Genomic DNA, 24907 nt, shown 5'->3' with positions numbered 1-24907 from the left:
TGCATACTCGTAGGCTCGTCGCGTCAACCTCCAGTATACCGAGCCAATGACACGTAGCCGAGCCTGTGATCCATGTGCAACGAGGAAAATAAAATGTGACCGAGGACAACCCTGCAAACGCTGCAAGGCCCTTGACATTTCATGTACGACGACCAGGGCTCAGTCGAAACCTGGCCCCAAAGGCCCGTGGGCCGAGAAGAGGCGCCTCGCCCGGCTACAAGGCGCTCTGCATCAGGGAAAGAAAATCGCTGGCGAAAATGCTCATCCGATCAGTGCAAAGGAAGAGAGTGTCGAAAGCGACGAGTCTGTTCTCGCCATCGACTTCACGCCAACCGCCTCGGTCTCTGTGATCCAGCACTATCTGGACATTTACCACGAGCGGTTATATCCAGTATGGCCGGTGGTTGATCGGGACGAGATGAACTTGCGCATTCAAAATCCGGACGATGTTGAAGCATACGCATTATGTACCGCCCTCGCAGCGGTTGTCATGGCAAATCTGCGACTCAACCCTCCCGATCCCAGCGAAGTCCCTGATCCGGTCAGCGATATTGAAATGGCCTCCGAATCTGAGCGAGCACGCGCTTCTCTTCGCTACCAAGAAGAGCCCACCATTGGGCACTTGCTTTCCTCGTTCTTTTTGCATATCTTCTGCGCGAATCGGGGTCAAGTATGCAAGGCCACGGTGCTGATCCGTGAGGCTGTCACATTTGCCCAGTTTCTTGAACTCGATCAGCGCCAGCACTATGCCTCGCTGCCTAAGAAAGAACTACAAGCCCATCTTCGCATAATTTGGATATTATGTATTACAGAGCGGTAGGCAGTGCCTTTACTCACCATCTATGTACCCGAGAAAACATGCTGATTCAATTTTTTAGCGGCCATACGACGCGGTTCGATCTTTCAAGAATTCTACATCTTGATCCAGACTTGCCGTCTCTAGAAACTAAGGAGGTGCCCCCTGGCCTGGTGGCCTTTACAGATATGTGCCAGCTTTTCCGCACTTTCGGTCTTGCAATGGACAGCGAGTGGTCAGATCGCACATCCGACTTTTTCTGCAACGTGGACCGCCAGCTGCGAGAGATGCGGCAAATACAATCAAAGCGAGAATTCCAACAAGCAGACTTTCTCATCACCCAGCAGTGGATGAGGATGGTGCTCTGGAAAACCTCAATGTTCCACATTAAACTTTCTGCGGATGCCAACGATGAAAATCTTAGCATTCTCTTCCCGCAACAAGTGGCCCAGAGCATGTTTGTGTACCTGAATCGATTTTCACCCAATATTGTCGAAGCGCATGGCATCGGAATGGTAAGCTTTTTTACCCTCCTCATCAATTGACACGTGCAAATTATCTGACTGATTGTTGCAGCAAATGAAGCTAGCAGACGTAGCAATCTCTCTAGCCGACATGTTGTCGTGTGTTCCCTGGATGTCAGAGCGTCGACAAGCCATGCGAATCGGCCCGAACGATATGCTTGGGCATATGGCCAACTTTCTCGCGTCTCTTCGAGGCAACATCAATCCTAGAATGGAGATTTTGGTTGAAAAGCTAAGTAACCGTGGATGGGGCTACAGCCCAGAAATACCAATTCAAGAATACATGACCCCTGAAATGCACCGCATTCTTGCTGCCGAGTATTACGAGAAAGAAGAAGAATCTCCAGTCATGATCTCGTCGATCAAGTGATGCCGACGTCCATGCTCACAAAGGACCCCAACAATTTTACCTAACATCATCCGGAAATTTCCCATGAATCGATCTACACGAACAGTTACCAACCCAGCCTCTTCCAACAGGCATGGGCAATTGATCCCACGATAATCAATTCACATCTACACCTTTACCGACCTCGTTTAAACAACGACATGTTATAGGGCAGTAAAGCCCATACAAATAGCCGCGCCGTATCTAGAGTGACGTTGGCGTGTTTTCTCATATTAACCCGGAATACTGGGTTTACAGATATACGCCTAAGCACGAAACAGCAAAGACTCCACGCAGTCGGCCAGGCAGGGAACTTCCAAGTTCCTTGTAGGCTCTTCGATACTTGTTTATGAAATCCATTGTGGAAATCAATCTGATATTCTACTATGTATATAAACCTCACGTTTCCTCAGAATAAAGGGGAAAGAACAACATCTGAATTACATGTATCTTAGATTTGATTCATACACGTAACAGTCACGTGTCTTATTTTTTCATTCTTGATATATAACTCTTTTAATTATCACTAAATGCTAGCTGCATGTCGATGCATAAATGGCATGAAACATCCAATCATAAACATTCAAGAAGGCACCGACCATCAGCAGACGTAATCAAGCCTGCAGATTGCGCCATGGCCGCAAGGCTAAACAAAACATCATTTTCATTATTCATAATCTCACGCTTACAATAATTTGGCTGTCAACTACACATGCCTGTACAACCGCCAAGTCAAAACTATATATACGCACTCATTTCTATAGACTATCTCAACAGGTCGGCAGACGCAAGCTGGCGACCATCGATGGGTCAAAATCGGGAATATCGTCAAAACTGCTTAGTTGCCAAAATGCCCGGCATCCCGCAGTGAAACATTGGGAGTATTCGGTCACCTCGTCCTCAGGCATGGGCGCAAAGCAGAGTCGCAGATACTGGAATGCGTAGCCACGCACAGTGTCTGTTGGGGCAAACATAGAGCCTGGGGCAGCCAGACACAAAAAGGGTTTCTGTGTCAAGAACACCCACAGAGCGGCACAGACGTTCTCTGCTCCGTATTTGCCAACCAATGGATGCGTGTCGCACCGCACTTTAACCCATACAAACATGCCCGCCATGGGCCATTCGAATTCATACATGGGTACTTTGTTGATCATTGACCAGCTGTCAGCGTCGGCGCCCTTGGCGTCGACAGCGACAAACTTTCCTTCGTCAAAGACTTTACACATGGCTTGCATACGACGTTCGTATGTTCCGCGAAGTCCCTCGAGCCAACGGACCCAGCCGTCTAATTGCCAGCCCTCTGAATTTTTACTGTCTTTTCGGGACGAGGGTAAGCCTCCTTGCTGTCCTTTAATCAGCTCGGCCACCATGACCTGGACGAACCCGGATGGATTCTGCGTGGTGGCCTCAGTTATGCGGGAGATACGCTCAACAATAGCTGGCTGAGCTGTCAGCCATCCGAGCCGACAACCTGGCGCGATGGTCTTGGAGAACGTGTCGATTCGTACGACTCGGCCATCTTCGTCTATCGACATATATGACGGGACGAGCCCATCCAAAAACTCATATCCCGATGATCGGCCATGCTCATTATAGTTGCGGTTGAACACGATTTGTTCATCCACGGCACTGAGCTTTTTCATGGCAGAGGGGAACTGAAGATTCCAGTATGGCTCGTCCTCGATGATAATGATGTCATAACTTTGACACAGCGCATAAATCACTTTACGGCGCGGTGTAGGTATTATTGTACCTGTTGGGTTTTGACCGAGGCTGTTTTGCTATTCAGTTTTGGCTCTCTCTCATTTGATTAAAGACGGGAAAAACTTACGTCACAGTATACATCAAGTGCGGGCGTTTGCCCTTGCTAAAATCCCAGTTCTCAAGGATATCGGCCAGTCCGCCTTTTCCCCAGGGCTTCATGCCATACGAGTCGGTGGCCACCGGGACAATATTCAAACCGCGAGGTCGTATAGCTTGGATTGCATTCATATAGGCAAATTCCTCACAGAGAATTCCCTCTTTTTCATGGACCCAATTCTTGTGTTCTATCCAAGGATTGGTCAAAGCTTCGACTGTCTTGCTGAAGCCATCCGTCGAACCACATGTCAAAGCCACCTCGGGGCCATTGGCGTACGGTACATTTGGATGAAGATGGTCGCGAGTGAACTGCCGAACAAATGAGTGGAGCGGCGCGAATCCTTCGGCAGTACCGTATTGTAGGGCGGTCTCCAAGTCAATCTTACCGAGGACGTTGGTGTTCTTGCTTTCCTTTGGCACCTTCAAATGCGATGCGGGAGGGGACTGCTTCGACTTGGCGTGTTCAATACCCGTTGAAGCAGCCGCACTCTGAGAGGTTTCGAAACGATGCGGATGAGCAACGGACGCTTCCAGGGTGTCGTATGGGAAAACGGACAAGTGAGGCCAGCCTGGGCGCGAGATTAGCCTTCATGCTGCGAAATGGAAGGCGAACAAAATACTTACCGGCAGCCAAATTGTGCATTCCCGGCGTGGTAAAGTATTTATAAAACCTCTTCACATCACTGGCCTCTCTGTTGTTGGTGACATCGGAGAAGTGGTGAGAGAGATCTAGCGGCTCTGGAAGTGATTCCTTCGTAGCCATCTTCAAAGAACAGCTGACGAGGCGAGATGAGCGGACGGGAACCAATGTATACAGCAAAGACAGGGATATTCCTGGAAAAGAAAGCGAGCAATGGCACAATCAACGCCCCCAACAGATGACTGACGGAAAAAGAACAGCGAGAAGCGCGATTACTAAACGGATGTCGGTCGCCGCGCTGTTTCGTCCGGGGATTTGTTATCTTTGGGTGTAAAAGCGCCGAGGCAGCCGACTGGCTAGCTTATCTGGCCAGTCCAGATTCCAACGGCTCACGAAGCTATAGCTCGTCATGATATACGTCTTTTCTGCGCTCGAGCCGGCCGCTCTAAAGCGACAGATAAGACTGCCTCACATCATTGCTGAGCGAAGTGAAGCAATTCCATGCAGAACGATCTGAGCATTCTTGCAGTGTCGCGCAGTGATTCGTTGGTGGGTCTCTCACACGTGGCGCCGTTCTCAACGTCTGATAGCGCCGATGTTGATGTTCAACGTTCTTGAACGACGAAGATTATAGCAAAGTTGTAGAAGTGAAGTGGAGGAGGTCTACAATAGATACTTAGGGAGAGGCATGTGCCGGGGGAAGGAACGTCTGAGTGCCCCGAGCGGTCCTTCCTTCCTCCTTCCTCCTGCTGCTCTTTCCCTCAATCTATCTCTCTCTCTCTTTCAAACGTTCTCTCCCCCCTTCTCAAAATATTAATCTATTAAACCAATCATTGTAAATGTCATCAATGTCAATCGTCCAATAGAATACAGTTAAAGTATAAGAACGCTAATTAATGCTATTTATTATACCCTTCCTAGCCTGTATAGTTCCTATATCTGGCCTTCTCTAGTGCGTCAAACACTTGGATTATATTATACATTATTCTTAAATACTATTAATATTATTTAATAATATTCTAGTTCCTATGTACAGAGTAGAAATAAATATTGCCCGTTTTGGCACGCAGCGGGGCGGGGTTGCTGCCTGAGAGCCGCTGATTGGCCCATCACTGCCGGAGCGGATCTACAGATTGTCCGGGGTTAGTCATCTGCTCTACCATCTTTATTCGCCTTCGCCGTTCACAGGATTTTACTTTTGTAATCCTATTTAGTATTATTTGCTCTTATACTTTAGTCTTTCATTTTGTTTCTTTTGCTCTTCTCCTTGCGTAGCGAGTATATCAGCTTGTTGATTTCTCGCCCAAGTTCCGCGGCTCCCGGCAGGTGCGCGCCGGCCCCACTCCTTGCCTGCATACATCGAACGCCTGCAGTCTATAGTCAATGTTTCTCTCTCCATCACTCACATTCTGGCCGACATGATCGAAGAGAACAGCGATGAGGAGAGGAGGCTCTTTGTTGCCCCTCCCCTCACTGATGATGAGAGCAGCGAGGAACCAGATGCCCCCGTGCATCCTCTGCGCGTCGAGGGCGAGACCTATAGCTCCGGGACGACGTTTCGTATGCCAGTCTGGCTCAGAGAGTCATCAGCCTCGTTTCATTGGAGCTGGGTTCCATTGCCACTGAGAAAAGCTGCCCGCGCGACGGCTCGCTGGGTTAAAGGCCCCGATCCCCCGCATGATTTGCGATTTCGACCTTTCTTTCCAAAAATACAAGAGCTCCCTGTGCAGCTCTTCGACCACTATGCGCACACAAAGCCCCGCAAAATAGCGGCATTACTGTTTATATATTTTATCTGGTTTCTGACTTGGTTCTTGATTTTGGTCAAATCGAACACGTCCGGCAATATTGAAGGCTACGGCCGTCCGCAGCCCATCTCTTGCGCTTCTTCGTATTGGTATGTTTCATGGTACAACGCCTTTCCAGAGCTCCCGTGATGGCTGACAGAAATAGGTCTTCTGGGAACAGCTGCGGCCTGAATGGCAATGGTTGCCGCCCATTCAAGGCTTCGCCTTCTGCTTTCCGTTGTCCGGCAAACTGCAAGTCTCTGATTCTCCTCGACGAACGCACTGTCGGCAATCAGACGCTCAACTACCAGCCCCTTATTATTGGCGGACCCGAGTCGAATTCTTCTGAGCCTGGTATTTATCGCGCAGATAGTTTTGTTTGCCAAGCCGCCATACACGCTGGCGTGGTCACCGATGCAGGCGGTGGATGTGGTGTGGTGAAACTGGAGGGAGCTGCACATTCGTTCCCAGCATCTACACAAAACGGATTTACTTCGACTGAATTCACATCTACCTTTCCAAAGTCGTTTAGTTTTGTTCCGCTTTCTTCTGCCCAGGCCACTTGCCCCTCGGATCCTCGATGGCTACTGCTCGGCATCACCACTGCGGCGGTGGCGCTCATCTCCATTTTCACAACCTCGCCTGGAGTGTTTTTCTTCAGCACCTTTGGCTTACTCATTATCCACGTCGGCGTGGTATCCGACCCACCTAACATGGGGTCACTCACAGACCTCTTCTCGCTATTATTATCACGCGTGCTTCCTGCTTCGTTCATAGCATACGTACTATATCTCTACGCAGCTCGTATACTGCTGAGAAACTTCTCCAGTCCCGGGTATCAACTGGAGAAAACGATCTTATATTTAACCCCTGCATTTATTGGCGCTCTGAACAACTATACATTTGCTCTCTGGATCCCACTCCAACGACTCACGCCACACGATCTGCAGAACCAACCCGGTGCCAAGTTGGCACTCGGAATAGTAGTCACTATCATCCTCACCATTGTTCTGACCCAAACGTGGTTCATTCGGCAAGCGGGCTTGATGCCACGTTATCTCAAGGTCTACATATCTTTTGTGGCTGGCATCCTTTTCTTGCTAGCGTTACCGGGACTTCGACTTCGAATCCATCACTACATCCTTGCAATGCTACTTATACCGGGAACAGCGATCCCAACGCGCCCCTCGGTAATCTACCAGGGTCTACTTTTAGGTCTATTCATCAATGGCGTCGCCCGCTGGGGCTTCGCGTCCATCATCGAGACACCCGCGGCACTGGGCGAAGACCCGACAACCCCCGGAGGATGGTGGGGCGCATCATATCCAAATATCACCAATTCATCCGTTGCCATCAGTTTAGAACCTGCCCCGTCGCTACGTCTCTGGGACGAGAGTCGTTATTACGGCAACGGAAACATCACATTCGACCTCTGGGAATATGAACGAATGGGCCGTCTCGGCGTCGACGGAATCAGCATCCTCGTCAACGATGTTGAACGCTGGCGTGGCTATCTTGATGAAAACCGCAAGGGGAAATTCACCTGGCACCGACACGGCTCCGAGGGACTGGAGTTGATCAACACGGGGCTCGACATGGACGTCGATCAACCACAAGAAGCGCGTCATATTAATGATGAAGATTACGGCGAACCACAAGATCTTTTCTTCCGGTTTGCGTTTATGAGAGGCTCGTCAACGGGCCACTATGGAGGCTCTGGGGTTTGGCTCAAGGATGGTCGGTGGATTGGACCGCCTCCGCAGAAGAAGCCTGACCCGTACGTATAATTTTTGCTTGCAATTGAATAGAATAGAATTGAAGGATTTTTGCGGTTGGGTATGCAGGGGTGGTTACAATCATTTACGAGGTGTACGAATCATAAATAGATCGCTATATAAACTGACATCAACATTGCTTTTCACTATCACGTTTCACACATTGTGCACGAGAAGAGCTCCTTTCTATGTACTCAACTACACACAGAGGTCTATATATTCACTGCGCTTCGTAAATATACAACGTGCTATTCCTCTGATCCGGCAAAAACCAAACCCTCAATTTCCCGTCCACAACGTGCGCATCCACCGGGTTCTGCGTCAGCGATACCCCCAAATCACTCGTCAAGGAAATCGGCACTTCCCAAAGTGGCAGCATTGTCTCCAAATCTACAAGTGCCAGTCCACCTAGATTGTACTCGCCAAGGGTAGCCACGCCGCCACAGAGCATGATGGGTCGAAGAGACGTGCTCGAAGAGTGATGATGAGTTTGAGTTGTCATGAGGCTGGGGATGGCGTGGTGGCCCAGGAATTTGCAGTCTTGGTAATCGACAAAAAAGCTCGATGTAGCAACGCTGCGGACTGGGGGTGTGAATCCTGGAAGAGGGGTGAAGCGTTTTGGGTATTCTTTTAGAGACCATGTAGTTGCGTTTCGCCCGCCCCAGTTGAGTGTCACGAGTTCATTGGTGATGGTGTCGTGCACAATACCGCCATTGTGATCCTTTGTACGGAACAAACGGGTTTGGTCTAGAGTGAGAGGGTCGATTCGCGCAATGGTGGCCGTGGTGTTGGGTCTGTACTGAGCAAGAGTGATCCATATGTAACGGCCGTCGTAGTCGACGCCGCCACCGTGGTACTCGATATCGCCAGGAGCGGTAAGTGAGGCATTGGCAATCCGCTGCCCTTGAAGGTCGTAGATGACCAGATGCGCAAATCCAGCGCCTGGTGTGCGATCGGTGCCATTGATGGTTTCGTTGTACTTTTCTGTCGGGACGGTCCACTGTCCGGACGAAACAAAAAGACGGTCGTCGCCCACGCGAACCATGCCCTCGGGCTCGCCGGTGTCTCCCTCGAGTTTGGTCTTTGAAATGAGTTTCCAGGTTGTCGACCGACTCAGTCCGAAGAAGAGATTCACAATGTCACTTCCATCGGACGTCGCGTGGGATGCCGGAAGCTTGTTACCGAGAACAAAGGACTCATTCCGGTAGACAGTGACATTGGAGGATGCTGCACTGGACACAGCCAGAGCAGCTGTCAAAAGAAGTATGGTTTGTTGTAGATGCATGGTGAACTGTGACGGTTTCTAGCACGAGGTGAAAGGCTAAGACGGGACTTATTTATACACGCTCAATCATCTGCAGCTCATGCATCTTCTAGTAGAGCATGGATCGCAGCGATAAATTAACGTGCCCGTGCAGGACCTAACTGCGAGACTGAATAGCGTAGAGTCAAATGCACGTTATGTGGCGGTGTGCGGTGGTTGGCCGGCTTGACTCGACATCCGACGCTGCCATCGCTAGCGTTCCAGATTATATTGACGCTTATAGCAACGGTGGAAATTATCCATCAACTGTAGATTTTCACAGTGCCTACACAAGGTGTATTAGTCTCGTCTTGTGTTGGTCCCAGGGGGGGGGGGGGAAACTCACCGTCTGCACAGGCTCCGGCCCAACACCCTCCTGCCTCGTTCCACGATACACAGCTTACCACCTTGATTCCTTCTCCAGCAGGAACTGTAGCAATAACATCTCCGCTCAAGACGTCCCACGCAAACACCGACGCCTGGCTGGTCCCCTGCTTACTGTCCATGTCTGCAGATTCACTGCCACTGAGAACCACGGCGTCAGCTTTGGCAAAGACAGAGCGTATTCGGAGCGACTTGTTCAAGTATCGCGACTGTCCATATTTTTCGGCCTGGTCCTCCTCTCCACCAAAGGCTTTGAGCAGTTTTCCGTCTGTGCGATCCAGCATCCGAATGCGGCCGTCTAAACTAGAAACGAGTACGGCGTTGCCGTCCGCTGAGCAGCGAACGCTTGTGACGGGATGCGCGATCACATCCACAGTCGTCCGGCCCATGCGAAGATCGTAGATTCGGACTCTTCCATCGTAGCTCCCACTGGCAATCGAGAACGTAGGCATGTGCACGTGAACCGAAGAGACCGTGTCCGTGGCTTCAGTCAAGCTCTGGATAGGTTTGATCGAGTTGGATTTTGCGTCCCATAGATTGATCGTAGTATCAGCGCTTCCTATTTTCCGAAAGGAGAGAGATAAGTATTTAGTGCTTCCAATTTTCATCATTTTTTTCGCCAGGAGGAAACCCACCAGACACGACGACGGAATCCCCTTCACCGGCAAATTGGACAGCCTCGACCCGACTCGTATGGCCCGCCCATCTCCTCACTGTAGATCCTTGCTCGACATCCCATAGAAACACCTGTCTGTCTCCTCCGACACTGCTGAACCGGGAATTGTCTGCACTGACGGCGATGTCAAGGACGGAATACCCGTGTGCTTCGTACCGTTGGATGGGCTGGGTGGTCTCGGCGATGGAGTTCGAGTTGGAGCTGGGCAGAGCGCGGGATATGTGAACAGCTCTATCAGAAGAGCCGGTCAGGACATATGTCCCTGGGTAACTGGAAAATGTCACCGTATTGACGGGACCTGGCGGGTGGTCAGCTCAAGTTCATCTGGTAGAATAAAGTGTGGAAGTGGCTTACCACTGTGAGTTCGTAGCGTGTGAGCATGTTGGTGGGGAAATTGGCTAGGAGATGGCATGGAGAAGCAATGGATTAAGAGACGATTGATTGCAAGCACCACGGTGTTCAAGAGAGGACCCGGAAAAGCTGTCTTGAAGCTGTTCTTGCTGCGGCGCGCGAAGCTTATCCGATGCGGTGGGGAACAACGGCGGCCGGGAGCTCAGACCATCAGTTTCGACCATCAATCATCTCTAGTACCAAACAGTCAGTGCTATTGGCATGAATTTACGGTGCTGATTTATGGCATCTTAAGATTCTACTTTTTTCAAACATGTACAGAACACACAGACGAGATTAAAATTGCATTGGCACGCTACGACACTAGTGAAGGGATATTATGTAGTAGGTAGAGAAAAGTAGAGGCCATCACTCAACAGGAATTACCAAACCAAAACAGTCAGCGTCGTTCCTTGGCCGGGCGTCGTCTGGTCCGGAAGGTTCAGTACTTTTTGTTCGCTCATTGAAAGATCACACCAAAAGAGAAGAAGGTTCCGCAAATAGAAAAGAGTGCTGACATTAACGGCCAAAGCGTAGTTCCGAAAAAGGGGTAATAACTTAGAAACACCTAACGACGACCGTGGCTCCGGGTAGAACCTTGCATTGTTTCCAAGTCGCCCTCGAGGGTTTTGATACTGCCAATGGTTAGATGTGTCATTCATGTATTTAGGGGCATGGAAAACGTACGCTGCGTGGGTAGCTTCCAAGTCCTTGTTGAGGCGGTCGCGCTCCGCGATAAGCTTCTGCTCCCATTGTCTGAAACGCTGTTCCTCGACCTTGACTTGTTCTGTGAAGCGCTTGCGAAGGGTCTCTTCCTCTTCCTTGAACTTGGGGTTGTCCAACTTGCGTGGGCGCGCTTCGCCAAACTTCCTTGTCTCCATCTGTTGGGCGCGGTAAGCCTCGTAGTGAGACTCTTCGGTCGTGTGGATGAGGTCGAGCATGTGGGTACGGATGAGAATGGAGCGGAGCTTCTTGAAGTCGCAGTGGTCCTCGTTCTCAACCTCGGCAACACCCCAGGCATATTGACGGCCCTTGACGACCTTGCCCTCGTTGTTCTTAACATCCTTCTCGGAGCCAATCACGGCGAAAGGCATGGCGGTCATCAAGCTGCGGGCGTGGGCAGCGGCATGCTCGTCGTCCTCCTCGATCGGGGGCTGGTAGATCTTAATACCCTGGGCTTCAATAACGGCGCGAACCTGGATCAAATTAGTCTGAGTTTTAGACAGTCATCGGAAATATCCCCCCAAACTTACTCTCTGCTTGAAGCGAGCCAGGTCAGCGGGGCTGAGGGTGTCAGCCTTGGCGACAACGGGAATCAAGTTGACTCGGGAGCTCAGACGCTTCATGACTTCGATATCAAGAGGCTTCAAGGTGTGGCCGGTGGGGCGGATGAAGTAGAGGCAGGCATGGACACGGAGGTCGATCTTGTCCGTTCGGCGGGGTTGTTGCTCCTGCAGCATATACGACTCATGCTGGTCATCGAGGAACTCAATAATGGGTTGCCACGAATCGCGGTTGTTGACGTAGTCACCAAATCCAGGGGTGTCGATAACGGTAAGGCGGACTGGGTGATGGTAGTTAGTAACTGGGAGCTATATTCCATATAAATTGAGATGCACCTTTGAAGAACTTCTCTTCCAGCTCGGCCTTGGTAATCTCGATCTCAACGGTCTTGTCAATCTGCTTGGCGTGTCGCTTCTTGTGGTCGGCATAGTTTTTGATGGTGGTGGAGAACAGGGTGTTGATGAAGGTAGTCTTTCCCAACCCGGATTCGCCAGCAACCTACACTTGTCAATCAATTACTGCAACAACATATACCACTTGCATGGAAAAGGCGTACCATAATTGTGAAAGCTGCTCCCCGCTTCGCGACAATCTTGTGGCTATTGTATCAAGTCAGAACTCCAAAGATCCACCAGCACAAAAAGGCCTCGAAACACGCCGCGTTCCACGTACCGTTGGTTGGGGAGCTACATCAATGTCTATGTTAGCGATTGATCCGTGGATTTCACACATTAGCATCAGGACATGGACTTACATTGGCAATGCCAATAGGCGAGGGAGTCTCAGTTGAGGGGGCCATTTTTTTTTTCGAGCTGGCGAGTGGTGTCTATATCACCTGGGGCAAAACAAAAATCACAGCAGCGTCGTCAGATTAGACAGACAGACAGAACAGCCGGGGCACCACAGCTGGCGGAGGAAGACAGAGGCAGAGAGACAGAGGAGGATGGCGAGCAGGGGAAATTCAAGCAAAGAAAGATGGAGATGATCGATAGCGCAGGCTCAGGCAGTTGTTGGCCTTGACTCTTGCCTGGGCCAGTCGGGCAAGTGCAGCGTCGGAGCCCCTGAACGCCGGTGGGGCTTTTCGTCCAGCAGCCAATCAGATGCCGCTATTCCTGCTCGTCGGGAAGGCACAGGCCGCGGGCCGCGCTTGCCCCGGAATGGACTAGCGTCGTGCTCACCGGCCGGATTAACTGTTGCTTATCGTTCCGGCCCTGCAAAAGCTTCACAAAATTATTATCTGCAGATTCGCAGCCGCCGAGACATGCAGCCTGAGTAGTGGGATTTGACAAGAGGAAAAATGAAGACGGACTTCAAGGTGAGCACTGCGATCCCTGCCACAGCCAATGCCGCAGTCGGGCTAACCGTTTTGCCAGTTCTCCAATCTCTTGGGCACTGTCTATGGCAAAGGCAACCTGCTCTTCAACCCCGATGGCACCTGCTTGTTGTCGCCCGTAGGCAACAGGGTCACTGTTTTTGACTTGGTCAAGTACGTCCACACTTTTGTTCTTCAATATTTTTGTTCTTTTTTTATTTTTAACACGGCCGCAGCAATAAATCCTACACTCTGCCCCTCTTCCACCGCAAAAACATCGTCCGACTCGATCTCAACCCGCAGGGGAACTTGCTTCTCACTGTCGACGAAGATGGCCACGCTGTCTTGACCAATTTCAAGCGACGCATTGTCATTTATCACATGTCCTTCAAGGGCTCCGTCGATGCGCTCAAGTTTTCCCCGTCCGGCCTCCATTTCGCCGTTGGAATCGGACGGCGATTGCAATTATGGCAGACTCCGTCGGTTCCCGGGACCGACGCTGGTGGAGAACTTGAATTTGCACCCTTCGTCCTCCACAGAGAACTGGCGGGGCATTTTGACGCAATCCAGAATATTGAATGGTCTAGCGATTCTCGATTCATCCTCACATCTTCAAAGGACTTGACCGCCCGCGTGTGGAGTTTGGACCCCGAAGATGGATTCGAGCCGACTACGCTTGCAGGACATCGTCAGGGAGTCAAGGCTGCCTTTTTTGCCGCCGATCAGGAATCTGTAGGACTATGCGCCAGCTTTGTGTGGACTCGCAGCTGACTCGGCAATAGATTTTCACCGTGAGCGAAGATGGCGCTCTCTTCCGATGGGAGTATGCCACAAAAAGGCTGGAAGACGAAACGGAACGCGATGCCCGCTGGAGAATTATGAAAAAGGACTTCTTCATGCAGAACGATGCCAAATTGAAGTGCGCCGCCTTCCATGCCAAGACCAATCTACTAGTCGTTGGCTTCTCCAACGGCCTCTTTGGGCTGTATGAAGTGCCGGGCTTCAACAATATCCATATGCTGAGGTAAGTTGTCCCGCTCGTGCAAAACGGCGTTCTTCCATACTGACTATGATCAGTGTATCGCAAAGCAATATCGATTTTGTCACCATCAACAAGTCGGGCGAGTGGCTGGCATTTGGATCTTCCAAGCATGGTCAACTTCTTGTTTGGGAATGGCAATCAGAGTCGTACATCTTAAAGCAGCAAGGGCATTTAGACTCGCTGAACGCGCTTGTCTACTCTGCCGACGGACAACGAGTCATCACTACTGCCGACGATGGCAAGATCAAAGTGTGGGATACTGCCTCTGGGTTTTGCATAGTGACATTCACAGAACACACAGCCGCTGTTACGGATTGCAGATTTTCTAAAAAGGGAAACGTGCTCTACACATCATCCTTAGACGGCTCCATAAGAGCATGGGACCTTATCAGATATCGAAATTTCCGAACATTCACAGCCCCGTCCAGGCTCGGATTTACTTCCTTGGCGGTAGATCCGAGCGGAGAAGTTGTTTGTGCCGGCTCACAGGATTCTTTTGACATCCATATTTGGTCCGTACAGACTGGTCAATTACTCGACCGTCTGGCCGGCCACGAAGGACCTGTTGTGTCGCTATCATTTGCTGCCGACGGAAGCAATCTCGTTAGCGGTAGCTGGGATCGGACCGTTCGTATATGGAGCATTTTCGGGCGATCGCAAACTAGTGAACCACTGCAGCTACAGACTGATGTTCTCAGTGTTGATTTCAGACCAGATGGCAAACAGATTGCTGCTTCCACACTTGACGGCCAACTAAGTTTCTGGAATGTGTTTGACGCCGTCCAAGAGAGCTCCATCGAAGGACGCCAGGATGTTTCTGGCGGCAGAAAAGTTTCTGATCGACGAACAGCTGCTAATGTTGAAGGAACAAAATCATTCACGAGAATCACATACAGTGCCGATGGATCTTGTTTGCTGGCCGGAGGCAATAGCAAATACATCTGCTTGTACGACGTGACAACAGGCTCCCTTGTTAAGAAATATACGGTCTCTGTGAACACGTCCATCGACGGCACTCAGGAGTACTTGAATAGCAAAAACATGACAGAAGCGGGACCACAAGACCTGATTGACGAGACCGGTGAAGCTTCTGACCTGGAAGACCGTATTGATCGCAGTCTACCTGGTGCAAAGCGCGGTGATGCTGGAGCACGAAAGACGAGGCCAGAAATCCGAGTCTCAGCTGTCTCATTTTCGCCTACTGGCCGGTCGTTCTGTGCTGCGACAACGGAGGGCCTTCTTATCTACAGCCTTGACACGGAATTTGTTTTTGACCCGTTTGACCTAGACATCAATATCACTCCAGATTCTATCCTGGACACTCTCCAGGAAGCCAAGAAAGCTTCGTCTGCAGTTTCAACAGACGATGCGTCCTACCTCAAAGCCCTTGTCATGGCGTTCCGTCTGAATGAGGCGCCCCTCATTCGGACGGTGTACGAAAGTATTCCACATGTTGACATTCCTCACATTGTCCGCTCCATTCCGCAAACCTACCTCCCCCGATTTGTTCGGTTTATTGCTCTCTCAACGGATGAGACACCGCACCTGGAATTCAACCTGCTTTGGATCGAATCAATGCTGAGTGTGCACGGTCGATATCTGAAGGAGCATGGTGGGGAATTAGCCCCGGAATTGAGGGCCTTGCAGAGAGTTCTAGATGATTTCCGTGAAAGTCTCAAAAGGCTCACAGAACGAAACCTATACGATCTGGATTATCTTCTTTCACAGCCGATCCTCGGCCCTAAAAAGACCAACGGTGTTCTGAAAATTGATGAGAGCGCCCCTGTCGATCATGACATGGCTGATGCTAGCGACAGCGAATCAGGCGAATGGATGGGACTTGAGTGATTAACACAACTTGCATTCTGTGTTTGGCGGGCGTTAACGGTCGATACCTGGATGGTCTCTAAAAAGTGTGCATTTTCATTGAATTCTCATGTATATATATAGAATATAGGTCAATGGATATCAAAAGTCGATCATCGCGCTTATGTAGTTTCACAATGGCCTCCCATAACCTGCCCGTCTCTAATCGTCTCTTAAAAGATGGCAACAGCATTTGGTGGACTCGCGACACCACCAGGGACCTGTACGCGAAAAGCATTAGCAACGGAAATACCCAAGGCATGAAAAGGAAACTCACGTTCAACGGTACACTCGAAAAGAAAAAGGACCACCGCTTCTTCTCCGCGCAGTGAGCTGCCAATTTCTCCAAGTAGAACATCTCGCCAAGCGGCATGCCCCAGCCAGCCAAACACCACTGATGCAATGACCATTCTTGAGGGATCTGGGGCCCATCGACAGGCGAGGTCTCGACGGCGACTGCGTCGCTTGCCACAGCCGCGAACTGGTTCTCCCAAAGCCATCTAAGAGTTGCCTCGCTCGACTCAATGCCAACATATTTGGCCACTTCTCGACGGCCGACTGCAGTCGCCTCGTCGGCGGCAAGGCTCTCAAATGCCTTTGTGAATCCGGACCTGATAAAGAGGATGTCGCCTGGCCTGAAGGTGACATTTTCTTCTTCTGCGACGCGTTTAACGAGATCTAGTGGAATTACCGAGGACTCAAACGCAGGAAAAGTGATGTTGTTGCGTTCGGCGTAAGACGCAACGTCAATGAGTACGCCGCGTCCAACAACGCCACCCTTTTCTACCCAGGCTGTTTACCATTTAGTCTTACATGGAATTTGCTTGGAGGAGTGTGGTTCTCTTACAATCAATACCTAAGATATCGCTGGTCTCAATCATCTGCTGCGTCGTGCCATTGAAGAACACTTTGTGTGTTTGGTTACCTGCATTGTTCGACGTTAGGAAGAAGCTATAGTGTAGACATGCCGGAAAACACAAACCAAAATGTCTGAATCCGTCCCATTGCGTGCTCCCTTGAGTGTTGAAGGTCAAAACATCATCATTGATGGTTCTGGGCGCCTTGGAGACGATCTTCTGGTGAAACGGCTGTCTGCCAAAGGACGGTTGCCCGAGGGCGTTGAGCTTCCAGTCCAGCCCAAAGCGGTCTCCGTCCTTGATTTCACTCGCTGCAGCCTGCACGACATCTGGGGTGAGCAGATTGAGCATGCCGAGGCTATTGTCTTTGCCGAAGAGACCCCAGGCATTCCCTTTGGGACCGGAGGGGTCGAGGGTCAGTTTGTCGAATGGAGGGAGGTCAACGGGAGCCATTGTGGTTGATATCGTGCAATATTCTAGATGTGTATGTGTGTACTCTGTGTGCTTTTGTGAGAATTTTCGTAATTAACGTCGATTACTTGATTATTAATGGGTCGTGTTGACACCATAGCCCACACGGATAAATATACGGGTGCGGGGGGGGCATACATGTATCCCGGCTTTCTTTCCGGCGCGGATTTTGCTTTTCCAATGAAGCAATTCAGTTAGCTTTTGGGCTGTAATCCGGTGTAGAAGCTACGTAGTACACAAAACACTGCTAGGAAAATGAGGTGGTTTAGAGGTCTAGGTGTTAGCTGGTCTGTACTGCAAATGTGTGGGTCAATTGATACTGTATCGGTACCGTCAGACTATATATTTCTTGAATTATATTTTAGTTGACAGTAATTAGTTAATATATAGAATTTTCTAAATATTAGTTTTAAAATCTAAATATTATGGATTTATTTGTCTTTATTTTAAGTGATATTAATTTATATTAATTTATAGTTTATGAGTGAATATGAATTACTATAATTGTTAAACTATCTAGCTGTCTGAAGCTTAACCGTAAAGTGCCAAAGGATCAACTACCAACCAAATCCGCCAGTGTATGTAACAATAACATTGAAATATTCTGTCCCTGATAACAATAACATTCCAATTACATATGTATTATTGAAAGCGGAAATTAGTCCCTGAAGAAACCGGTTACCGTCGAGGGGCAAGCCGGAAACGGAACCAAGGTAGTCTGCATATTAACATATCTAAAATACTATTGGGCAATGGCTAGCTCGCCTTCTTTAGTTTCCTCAATTACTATTATTAGAGGTATGTTATACTATAGAGGCTAATGGTATACAAGAAGCGAGTGGGTATCGGTTAGCTAAAGCGATGCATGCAGTAATTGTCACCGCTTGGTGTGGAAACTAGATATCTCAACTGTTATGGTTTATATCTTCGAGGTATTGACAGTGTAGCTTATGAAAGAATGGGTACTGGTATTAATAATATTGGGGCAGGGGAAAGTATAACTAGCCGATCTGCCCTGGAGACCTCGATCGATCATTGCGGATTTTCTGGACGACGCAAGGGGCATCGTTCTTTTGCTCAAAACTTCACAACTTATTGGCTACTGTCTTCCCGAGGTTGGCTTGAAAAATTCTTTTCCTTACAGACTAGGGTCACTGATATGGATGTTTTGAAGGTACATTCCCAAGGATACGCTTTCGCGTCGGAATTTTGCATAAACAATACACGACCAGACGCACAGCCGATAACCTCGTGGTGTTTTGGGTTTTGAATAAATAGTTCAATCTCTCGGCCTACGTTCGTTTAGTTTTTTCTCGATTTTGTTGTGGAACGCGATCTCTTTCTTTCCAGTCATTTCGTTTTGTCGTTCGTTTTTACTAACCAACAGTCATTCTTTTTTTTTTTTTGGATAAGGCAGCTTAAATGTATGTCCCTATTTTAATTCTCTGTTTCTCTGGCATCATCCAGTTTGCCGCCGCCAAAGATGTTTACTTGTATTGGAATATTACTTGGGTCAATGCCGCCCCTGATGGATTCGAAAGACCGGTCATCGGCATCAATGGTGAATGGCCATGTCCCCAGGTAGACGTCGACGTCGGTGACCGGCTCATTGTCGACGTCGAAAACAGCTTGGGGAATCAATCAACTGGTATTCACTGGCACGGTATGCACCAGTACATGACTGCAACCATGGATGGTAGCTCTGGGGTTACCCAATGCCCCGTTGCTCCTGGCTCTATAATCCGCTACGATTTCATAGTAAGTGTAGAAGTGAGTGAGAAATTCCCGTGAAATTGATATTGATTATTGTCAAAACAGACGGATCAACCTGGAACATACTGGTACCATTCACACAACATGGGCCAATATCCCGATGGGTTGCGAGGAGCGTTGATTGTTCACGACCCGAGCCCACCCTTTGAATACGATGACGAGTTTACGGTTCTGCTGTCGGATTGGTACCACAAGCAGATGCCAGAACTCCTCGACTCGTATCAGTCACCCGAAAATTCAGAAACTGAACATGGACAAGAGCCGATCCCTGATGCTGTGTTGGTAAATGATTATACACAATCGATTTTCAAAGTTGAGCCAAACAAGACATATTATGTCCGTATAATATGCGTTGGAAACTGGCCCGGGCATGCGTTCCTATTTGATGATCATGAAATGACTGTGGTCGAGGTCGATGGCGTCTATGTAGAGCCATATTCCGTTGGCGAAAGGAATGTTCGCGTGGCTACTGGTCAGCGCTTTGGCGTCCTTATCAAGACTAAAGCGGACGCAAGCAAGAACTATGCATTCTGGGACACCATGGATATAAACATGATGTTTGTATACGAAAACCGGGCAATTCCTGATGGTTACAATCCGAACGCCACTGCTTGGCTTGTTTACGACGAGTCTCTACCCCTGCCAGAACCACCTGTCCTCAACGAGTTTGATTTCGTCGACGATGTCAGCTTCGTTCCATATGATCAAGAGCCTATTCTGGAGCCTGTTGATCATCAAATCGTGTTGAGCACCGGCCAGACAACTGTCAACAATATCACGCGATTTTCCGTCAATGGCCAAACATATATGCCCCAGCAAGTTCCAACGCTTTACACTGCGTTGACGGTCGGCGCGAAATACTACTCCAACCCGGAAGTTTATGGACAAGTCAATCCTATTGTTGTCAAGCATAACGATGTCGTCGAGGTCGTCATCAACAACTACCATGGCAATCTACACCCCTGGCACTTGCATGGCCATCAATTTCAAGTTTTGCAACGCTCTGATGTTGATGGTGGCGCATTCGATGGTTACTTTGCCAATGTATCTTCTACACCGATGAGACGCGATACTATTATGGTGCAGAATTTTGGACACACCGTCATTCGTTTCCGCGCAGATAACCCGGGAATCTGGTTGTTGCACTGCCATATTGAGTGGCATGTTGTTTCAGGCTTGGTAGCAACAATCATCGAAGCACCAGACCAACTCCAAGATATGTTTGCCCCTGTGGATCATCTAGAGGTTTGTGAGGCATATGGTTCGCCATCGTATGGAAACGCCGCCGGAAACCGCGGGTTGGATTTGACCGGGGCAAATAATTACATTTACTCTGGGGAGTCTGGGTAAGTAACACCATCCTCTTTCTTTCTCCTCCCTTTTGGGCTGTGGTTGATACTAACATAATCTCGTTAGGGCTGCTTATCCTCCACCAACATTCCCCTAAGTTCAAACTAGGGAGCGTGACATGCCGATTTTGCTGGAGGTTAGCACTCAATGGGCTTGATTAGTGGGATACACGATTATGCGGGCTGGGGGGTAGTTATTATTTTCAATGCAAGACATTTTATTTACAAAAATAAGTGGAATATTTGATTCATGTTGCAAAACACTTTGTCCAATGCTCATCGTTAAGCTTGAATAGGCATTTAAGATTATTTGAACAAATGTAGCCCTAAAAAGGCCACTCATGTATAATAAATTGGGCCTCTAGTTGGGGTGTCTGTCATAGCCCAAGGTTGCATACAGACAATAAACTTGACTACTACTACTACTACTGCTACTTGAATAGGCATAAACCCACATTACTTTGGATATTTGGTGCACAAAACTTTTCTTTACCCATTCACTAAGACTATTAATAACAACATTGAAAAATCTACATTTGTATCCGTCTCCACTTAGAGCCTGCTGTGTCTGAAAAGCAAACGAGCCTAGTTTTTCAGACATTGCTCAGAACCGGCCAATAGTTTCTCAAGCCAGTCATAGGCAACTGGTAGACTAGTAGGGTAGCCCATGTGTGGAAGTTTTTCAACGAATCTACACATGTGTCAGCATTGGGAGAAGGTGGAGGAGGAAAATGATTTCTTACCGTCCCTCTTTAGGAGTTCCGTGGTTGAACAAGACAAGGCAGTCCTCAATGGGAACAACGCCATCATCAACCCCCTAAATTGTATGTTAGTCTCTTGAAAAGATTAAAACACAACAATAGGAGCTCACATTAAGGAGCAGAAGCCTGCAAGATGGTTTGTCGGCAACACCAGTCTCCACGAGCGAGAACTTTTTCTGCCCATTTCTCTTGAAGTCCTCAACACTCTTGAAGCCATACTTTTCAGACATGGCAGGGGTAATCAGGAAAGGATATTCGTGATCATCAATTCTTTCCAACCATTCCGGGCTCAAAAAGTGATGAGATCCTGGTCCATGGGCCACGCAACCCAAGAGGTATTTTGCATGCATCGAGGCTGCCCGAATGGCATAGAATCCGCCGGCACTGAGTCCCCAAACAGCGACTTTGCTCATATCGAACTCGGGCCGAGAAGCCATATACTCCAGCACCGAGTTCCAGAGACGATCCGGAGATTCAGGATCCGCGGGGTCAGCAGGGCAGTCTGCTGTTCCGGGAATCTCACAGATCACAGTCGCCCATCCGCGGCCGACAATCTCGTGGGTACGCTGGGAGTTGTCGCAGCGGTAGCCGTCGAGACCGGTCATGATCAACACCACGGGGACCGGCTTACTGGCGGTGGCGTGTTCGGGCACGCGAACAAGAAGAGGAATCGAAGCGCCATCTGAGCCAGCACGACGTTTGTGTGGGATGACGACCTCGTTCATGGCAGGTGCCCAGGTTGATGCAGCGGCCACGTAGGCCTTCTTCTGACGCTCAAAGGCAAGGCGCTTGATTGACTTTGTGCCCGCCGAGGCAGGGCTAACGTAGGGGAAGCGAGAAATCCGATAAACTACAGCTGCACGGCGATAGTACTCGGCTCCCTTTTCGATGTTGCCATTTTGCATCGCTTCCTGGGCTTTGGTTTCAAGTGCATTGGCAACAGGCAGGAAGGCGCTGGTGTAATCATCAGTGTAAGCATCGTTGATGTTCTCGGCTATGAGCTTCTCGAAGATGGGCTCAAAATCCTCAATCGAGCCATCGTGAAAAGGATAGATGGACTTTGAACACTGTCTAAAAATTAGTATCCTTGCTTGTGTTGAACTGAGCATATTGGGTTATTTGTTTACACATACAGCAAATTTCCACTTGGACTCCCACAAACCCTTGATGGAGTTCTTGTGTGGGTAGACGGTGTAGAACTTGTCACCGAGGATCCAGTTTGTCATCTTGGCTAGTTTTTGAGAATGGTTATTTGTGGGGAGGAAGATAAAAAAGTGGTGGGCATAACAATAGAGCCAACCGACAGCATGTATATGTAATATAAACAAGAATAGTACTGTTAGTTACTATATTTAGCCCCAGACAATACGGGTGCGAGCTGCCGTGTGCAGAAAATTTAACATCGAAGGTATGCATGGTGGGAATCGAGGAGGCTGGGTGGTGAGGATGAGACCGGCTTTTCTATGTCTACTTTCACCGGGATCAAATTAGCGACTTACCCGAGTTTGGGCATTATTTGTAAGTGAGTATGACCTTAACTAGACCTGACTTATTCAAAGTTTGTGATGCTTTCTTTATTTCGTAAAAAGTAATGATATGTTATGGACGTTCCGTATCTCGTTAGCGCTAGTCTACATGGAAGGAAGCCGCTGGAGTCCGGACGTATCAGCTTGACACATCAGCCATGGTTTAGGACTAGAGATGCTAAGAAAAAAAATGCTAAAATAGAATAAAGAATCACAGGTTCTAATAGCGCCACTTGTCAAGTCCGCTCGTTCTAATCCGGTGGCCCATGACTTGCCCACCTTCCTAGATCAAAGCAAGGAGAATGGCAGTTAGGGTTTCCGATAGCAGCCCTAGTCAGCTAGATCAGCATTTGGCAGAGGGCGAGAACGCCAACTACTCTAGCTAAGTTCTAGAAACGCGCCTAGCGCAAGTTTATGAAAACAAGAAAATTTGGCCACTTTTCTCATCGAAATGTTGGACAAGTGTTACATCCTGTCAGAATGGCTGAAAACGGAAAGTGTCTCTCATGTGTGGCATGTCTCGGTACGACGTCTACTGGAATGTGACCCGCCCACCTCCCTATGCGTGGATTGGCTTCTACAGTGTCTCGGTTGTTTTAGAGGTACGTAGCATTCTAATGCGCTTGCTTGGTCGTGGGTAAGAAGTTAGGGTTTCACCGACTACATCTGCAACTTCAGGACGAGACAGCGTACATACGCCCTACGTTACATTAGTATAAGTAGAGTATGGCTACGGATACAAGTAGACAAGTAGATGTAATGAAAATGACATCAAGGTTCTATTAGAATAATGTATTTGAGTGGAAAACTAGAGAAATCACTTCTATTTACAAAACAAACGATGCTAGGTTAACTCCAGCTGTAGAATCTTCTTAGATGTTTGCACCTCCGTTGGCCGGAAGGATTTGGCCTAGATTAAAACTCATTAGCAAAAGCAAAAATAAGAAGTTCTATTACAACGATCACTTACCATTGATCCATTCTCCATCCTGGCTGCAGAGGAAAGAGACAATTCTTCCAATATCGGCCGGAACACCGCATCTCTTCAAAGGGCTGCCATTGGCCAACGCCGCCTCAATATCTTCCAAAGAGGAGGACTTGTCACATCCAGGTGCGTATCTCCAGGAGTTCTTTAGCCACATATCACTCTTGACTCCGGCTGGCGCGATCGCATTGACTGTGCACCTCTTCTCGCCGAAATCTGCAGAAAAGCAGCGAGTAAAGCCCTCAACGGCGGACTTGCTGCCAGCATACAGGGCATGGCCAGGAACACTCACCCCGGCGGCAATAGACGACATGAGAATTAGCCGTCCGCCTTGCTCGAGATACTTGTGAGCAGCCTTGGCGACAAAGAACTGGGCCCGTGTGTTAAGGTCGAACACCTCGTTAAAGTCCTCAAGAGTGGTTTCGCTTAGCGGCTTGAATTTCTCACGGCCGGAGTTGGATACTGCAATGTCAATACGACCGAAGTGAGCCACAACAGCGCGAAAAAGGCCCTCGATTTCCTCAACAATGGTAAGGTCGGCCTTGAAGGCAGCACCGCGGGAACCAGCATCTTCAATGGCCTGGACAACTTCTTCAGCAGAGGAAGCGCTAGTAGAGTAATTGACGGCGACATAGGCGCCTCGTTTGGCCAATTCTAGGGCAATTCCAGCGCCGATACCGCGACCACCACCAGTAACAAGTGCTACTTTTCCAACAAGAGTTTTGGGGATGGCCTCCATGTTGTGACCGTTAGAGCCGTTGCTTCCGTTGTTTAGGACCATCGTTGCGAATAGAAAGGGCGTAGTGTATGAGAAAGGTCAGGAATTTTAGCTTAAAAAACCGTGAAAATCAAAAATAGGTATGTATGTCTGTATATTTATGGATTTTAGTTAGGTAGTAAGTACTACTACATATGTATTTTTCTTTCCCCTAGTAAACAATCGCAGCCCTGAAGACGGTGAGACCGAATCTAGTAATCCTATATTTAGTATCGCTCAATCTGTTGAAGTATTAAGGGTTATCCTGTCCACGGATCGAATTTCAAATGCGAATGTATCATGGTTGCAGTAGAATTCGCCGCCGAAAAAGATCATCCGTTTTCGGAAATTTATTGTTACACTCGCACTTCCAATCCATACCTGTGCTTTGAGATCCGGGG

The 24907-nt window shown here is 48.9% G+C and overlaps 10 protein-coding genes across 10 annotated transcripts; 4 read left to right on the top strand and 6 right to left on the bottom strand.

The window, feature by feature from the left end:
• Nucleotides 1-46: 46 nt before the first annotated feature.
• TRUGW13939_08444 (uncharacterized protein) lies at nt 47-1690 on the top strand (the record flags this gene model as incomplete). Its single annotated transcript, XM_035491578.1, has 3 exons — nt 47-816; nt 879-1311; nt 1373-1690. 3 exons carry the CDS (start codon nt 47-49, stop codon nt 1688-1690), a joined length of 1521 nt encoding a protein of 506 aa, XP_035347471.1.
• A 788-nt stretch (nt 1691-2478) lies between these two features.
• Nucleotides 2479-4331, bottom strand: TRUGW13939_08443 (uncharacterized protein; the record flags this gene model as incomplete). The annotated part of the gene is made up of 3 exons (XM_035491577.1): nt 2479-3481; nt 3540-4137; nt 4193-4331. The coding sequence occupies 3 exons, from the start codon at nt 4329-4331 to the stop codon at nt 2479-2481; spliced, it is 1740 nt and encodes a 579-aa protein (XP_035347470.1).
• Nucleotides 4332-5626: 1295 nt separating this feature from the next.
• Nucleotides 5627-7782, top strand: TRUGW13939_08442 (uncharacterized protein; the record flags this gene model as incomplete). Its single annotated transcript, XM_035491576.1, has 2 exons — nt 5627-6105; nt 6162-7782. 2 exons carry the CDS (start codon nt 5627-5629, stop codon nt 7780-7782), a joined length of 2100 nt encoding a protein of 699 aa, XP_035347469.1.
• A 208-nt stretch (nt 7783-7990) lies between these two features.
• Nucleotides 7991-10545, bottom strand: TRUGW13939_08441 (uncharacterized protein; the record flags this gene model as incomplete). Its single annotated transcript, XM_035491575.1, has 4 exons — nt 7991-9073; nt 9478-10016; nt 10093-10364; nt 10427-10545. The coding sequence occupies 4 exons, from the start codon at nt 10543-10545 to the stop codon at nt 7991-7993; spliced, it is 2013 nt and encodes a 670-aa protein (XP_035347468.1).
• A 546-nt stretch (nt 10546-11091) lies between these two features.
• On the bottom strand, nt 11092-12606 carry TRUGW13939_08440 (uncharacterized protein; the record flags this gene model as incomplete). Its single annotated transcript, XM_035491574.1, has 7 exons — nt 11092-11158; nt 11211-11719; nt 11777-12087; nt 12143-12305; nt 12364-12406; nt 12480-12493; nt 12562-12606. 7 exons carry the CDS (start codon nt 12604-12606, stop codon nt 11092-11094), a joined length of 1152 nt encoding a protein of 383 aa, XP_035347467.1.
• Nucleotides 12607-13104: 498 nt separating this feature from the next.
• TRUGW13939_08439 (uncharacterized protein) lies at nt 13105-16009 on the top strand (the record flags this gene model as incomplete). Its single annotated transcript, XM_035491573.1, has 5 exons — nt 13105-13122; nt 13181-13293; nt 13356-13851; nt 13902-14143; nt 14197-16009. The coding sequence occupies 5 exons, from the start codon at nt 13105-13107 to the stop codon at nt 16007-16009; spliced, it is 2682 nt and encodes an 893-aa protein (XP_035347466.1).
• A 191-nt stretch (nt 16010-16200) lies between these two features.
• On the bottom strand, nt 16201-17337 carry TRUGW13939_08438 (uncharacterized protein; the record flags this gene model as incomplete). Its single annotated transcript, XM_035491572.1, has 4 exons — nt 16201-16248; nt 16305-16819; nt 16875-16952; nt 17010-17337. 4 exons carry the CDS (start codon nt 17335-17337, stop codon nt 16201-16203), a joined length of 969 nt encoding a protein of 322 aa, XP_035347465.1.
• A 1440-nt stretch (nt 17338-18777) lies between these two features.
• On the top strand, nt 18778-20575 carry TRUGW13939_08437 (uncharacterized protein; the record flags this gene model as incomplete). Its single annotated transcript, XM_035491571.1, has 3 exons — nt 18778-19113; nt 19174-20474; nt 20545-20575. The coding sequence occupies 3 exons, from the start codon at nt 18778-18780 to the stop codon at nt 20573-20575; spliced, it is 1668 nt and encodes a 555-aa protein (XP_035347464.1).
• Nucleotides 20576-21062: 487 nt separating this feature from the next.
• On the bottom strand, nt 21063-22464 carry TRUGW13939_08436 (uncharacterized protein; the record flags this gene model as incomplete). The annotated part of the gene is made up of 4 exons (XM_035491570.1): nt 21063-21168; nt 21221-21294; nt 21349-22305; nt 22372-22464. The coding sequence occupies 4 exons, from the start codon at nt 22462-22464 to the stop codon at nt 21063-21065; spliced, it is 1230 nt and encodes a 409-aa protein (XP_035347463.1).
• A 1172-nt stretch (nt 22465-23636) lies between these two features.
• On the bottom strand, nt 23637-24530 carry TRUGW13939_08435 (uncharacterized protein; the record flags this gene model as incomplete). Its single annotated transcript, XM_035491569.1, has 2 exons — nt 23637-23674; nt 23735-24530. 2 exons carry the CDS (start codon nt 24528-24530, stop codon nt 23637-23639), a joined length of 834 nt encoding a protein of 277 aa, XP_035347462.1.
• Between the last annotated feature and the right edge of the window lie 377 nt (nt 24531-24907).

Source organism: Talaromyces rugulosus, chromosome IV, assembly GCF_013368755.1.
Source record: "Talaromyces rugulosus chromosome IV, complete sequence".
Classification (NCBI taxonomy): domain Eukaryota; kingdom Fungi; phylum Ascomycota; class Eurotiomycetes; order Eurotiales; family Trichocomaceae; genus Talaromyces; species Talaromyces rugulosus.
Note: the sequence above shows the minus strand (reverse complement) of the source record. Positions and strands in the feature narration are given on the sequence as shown.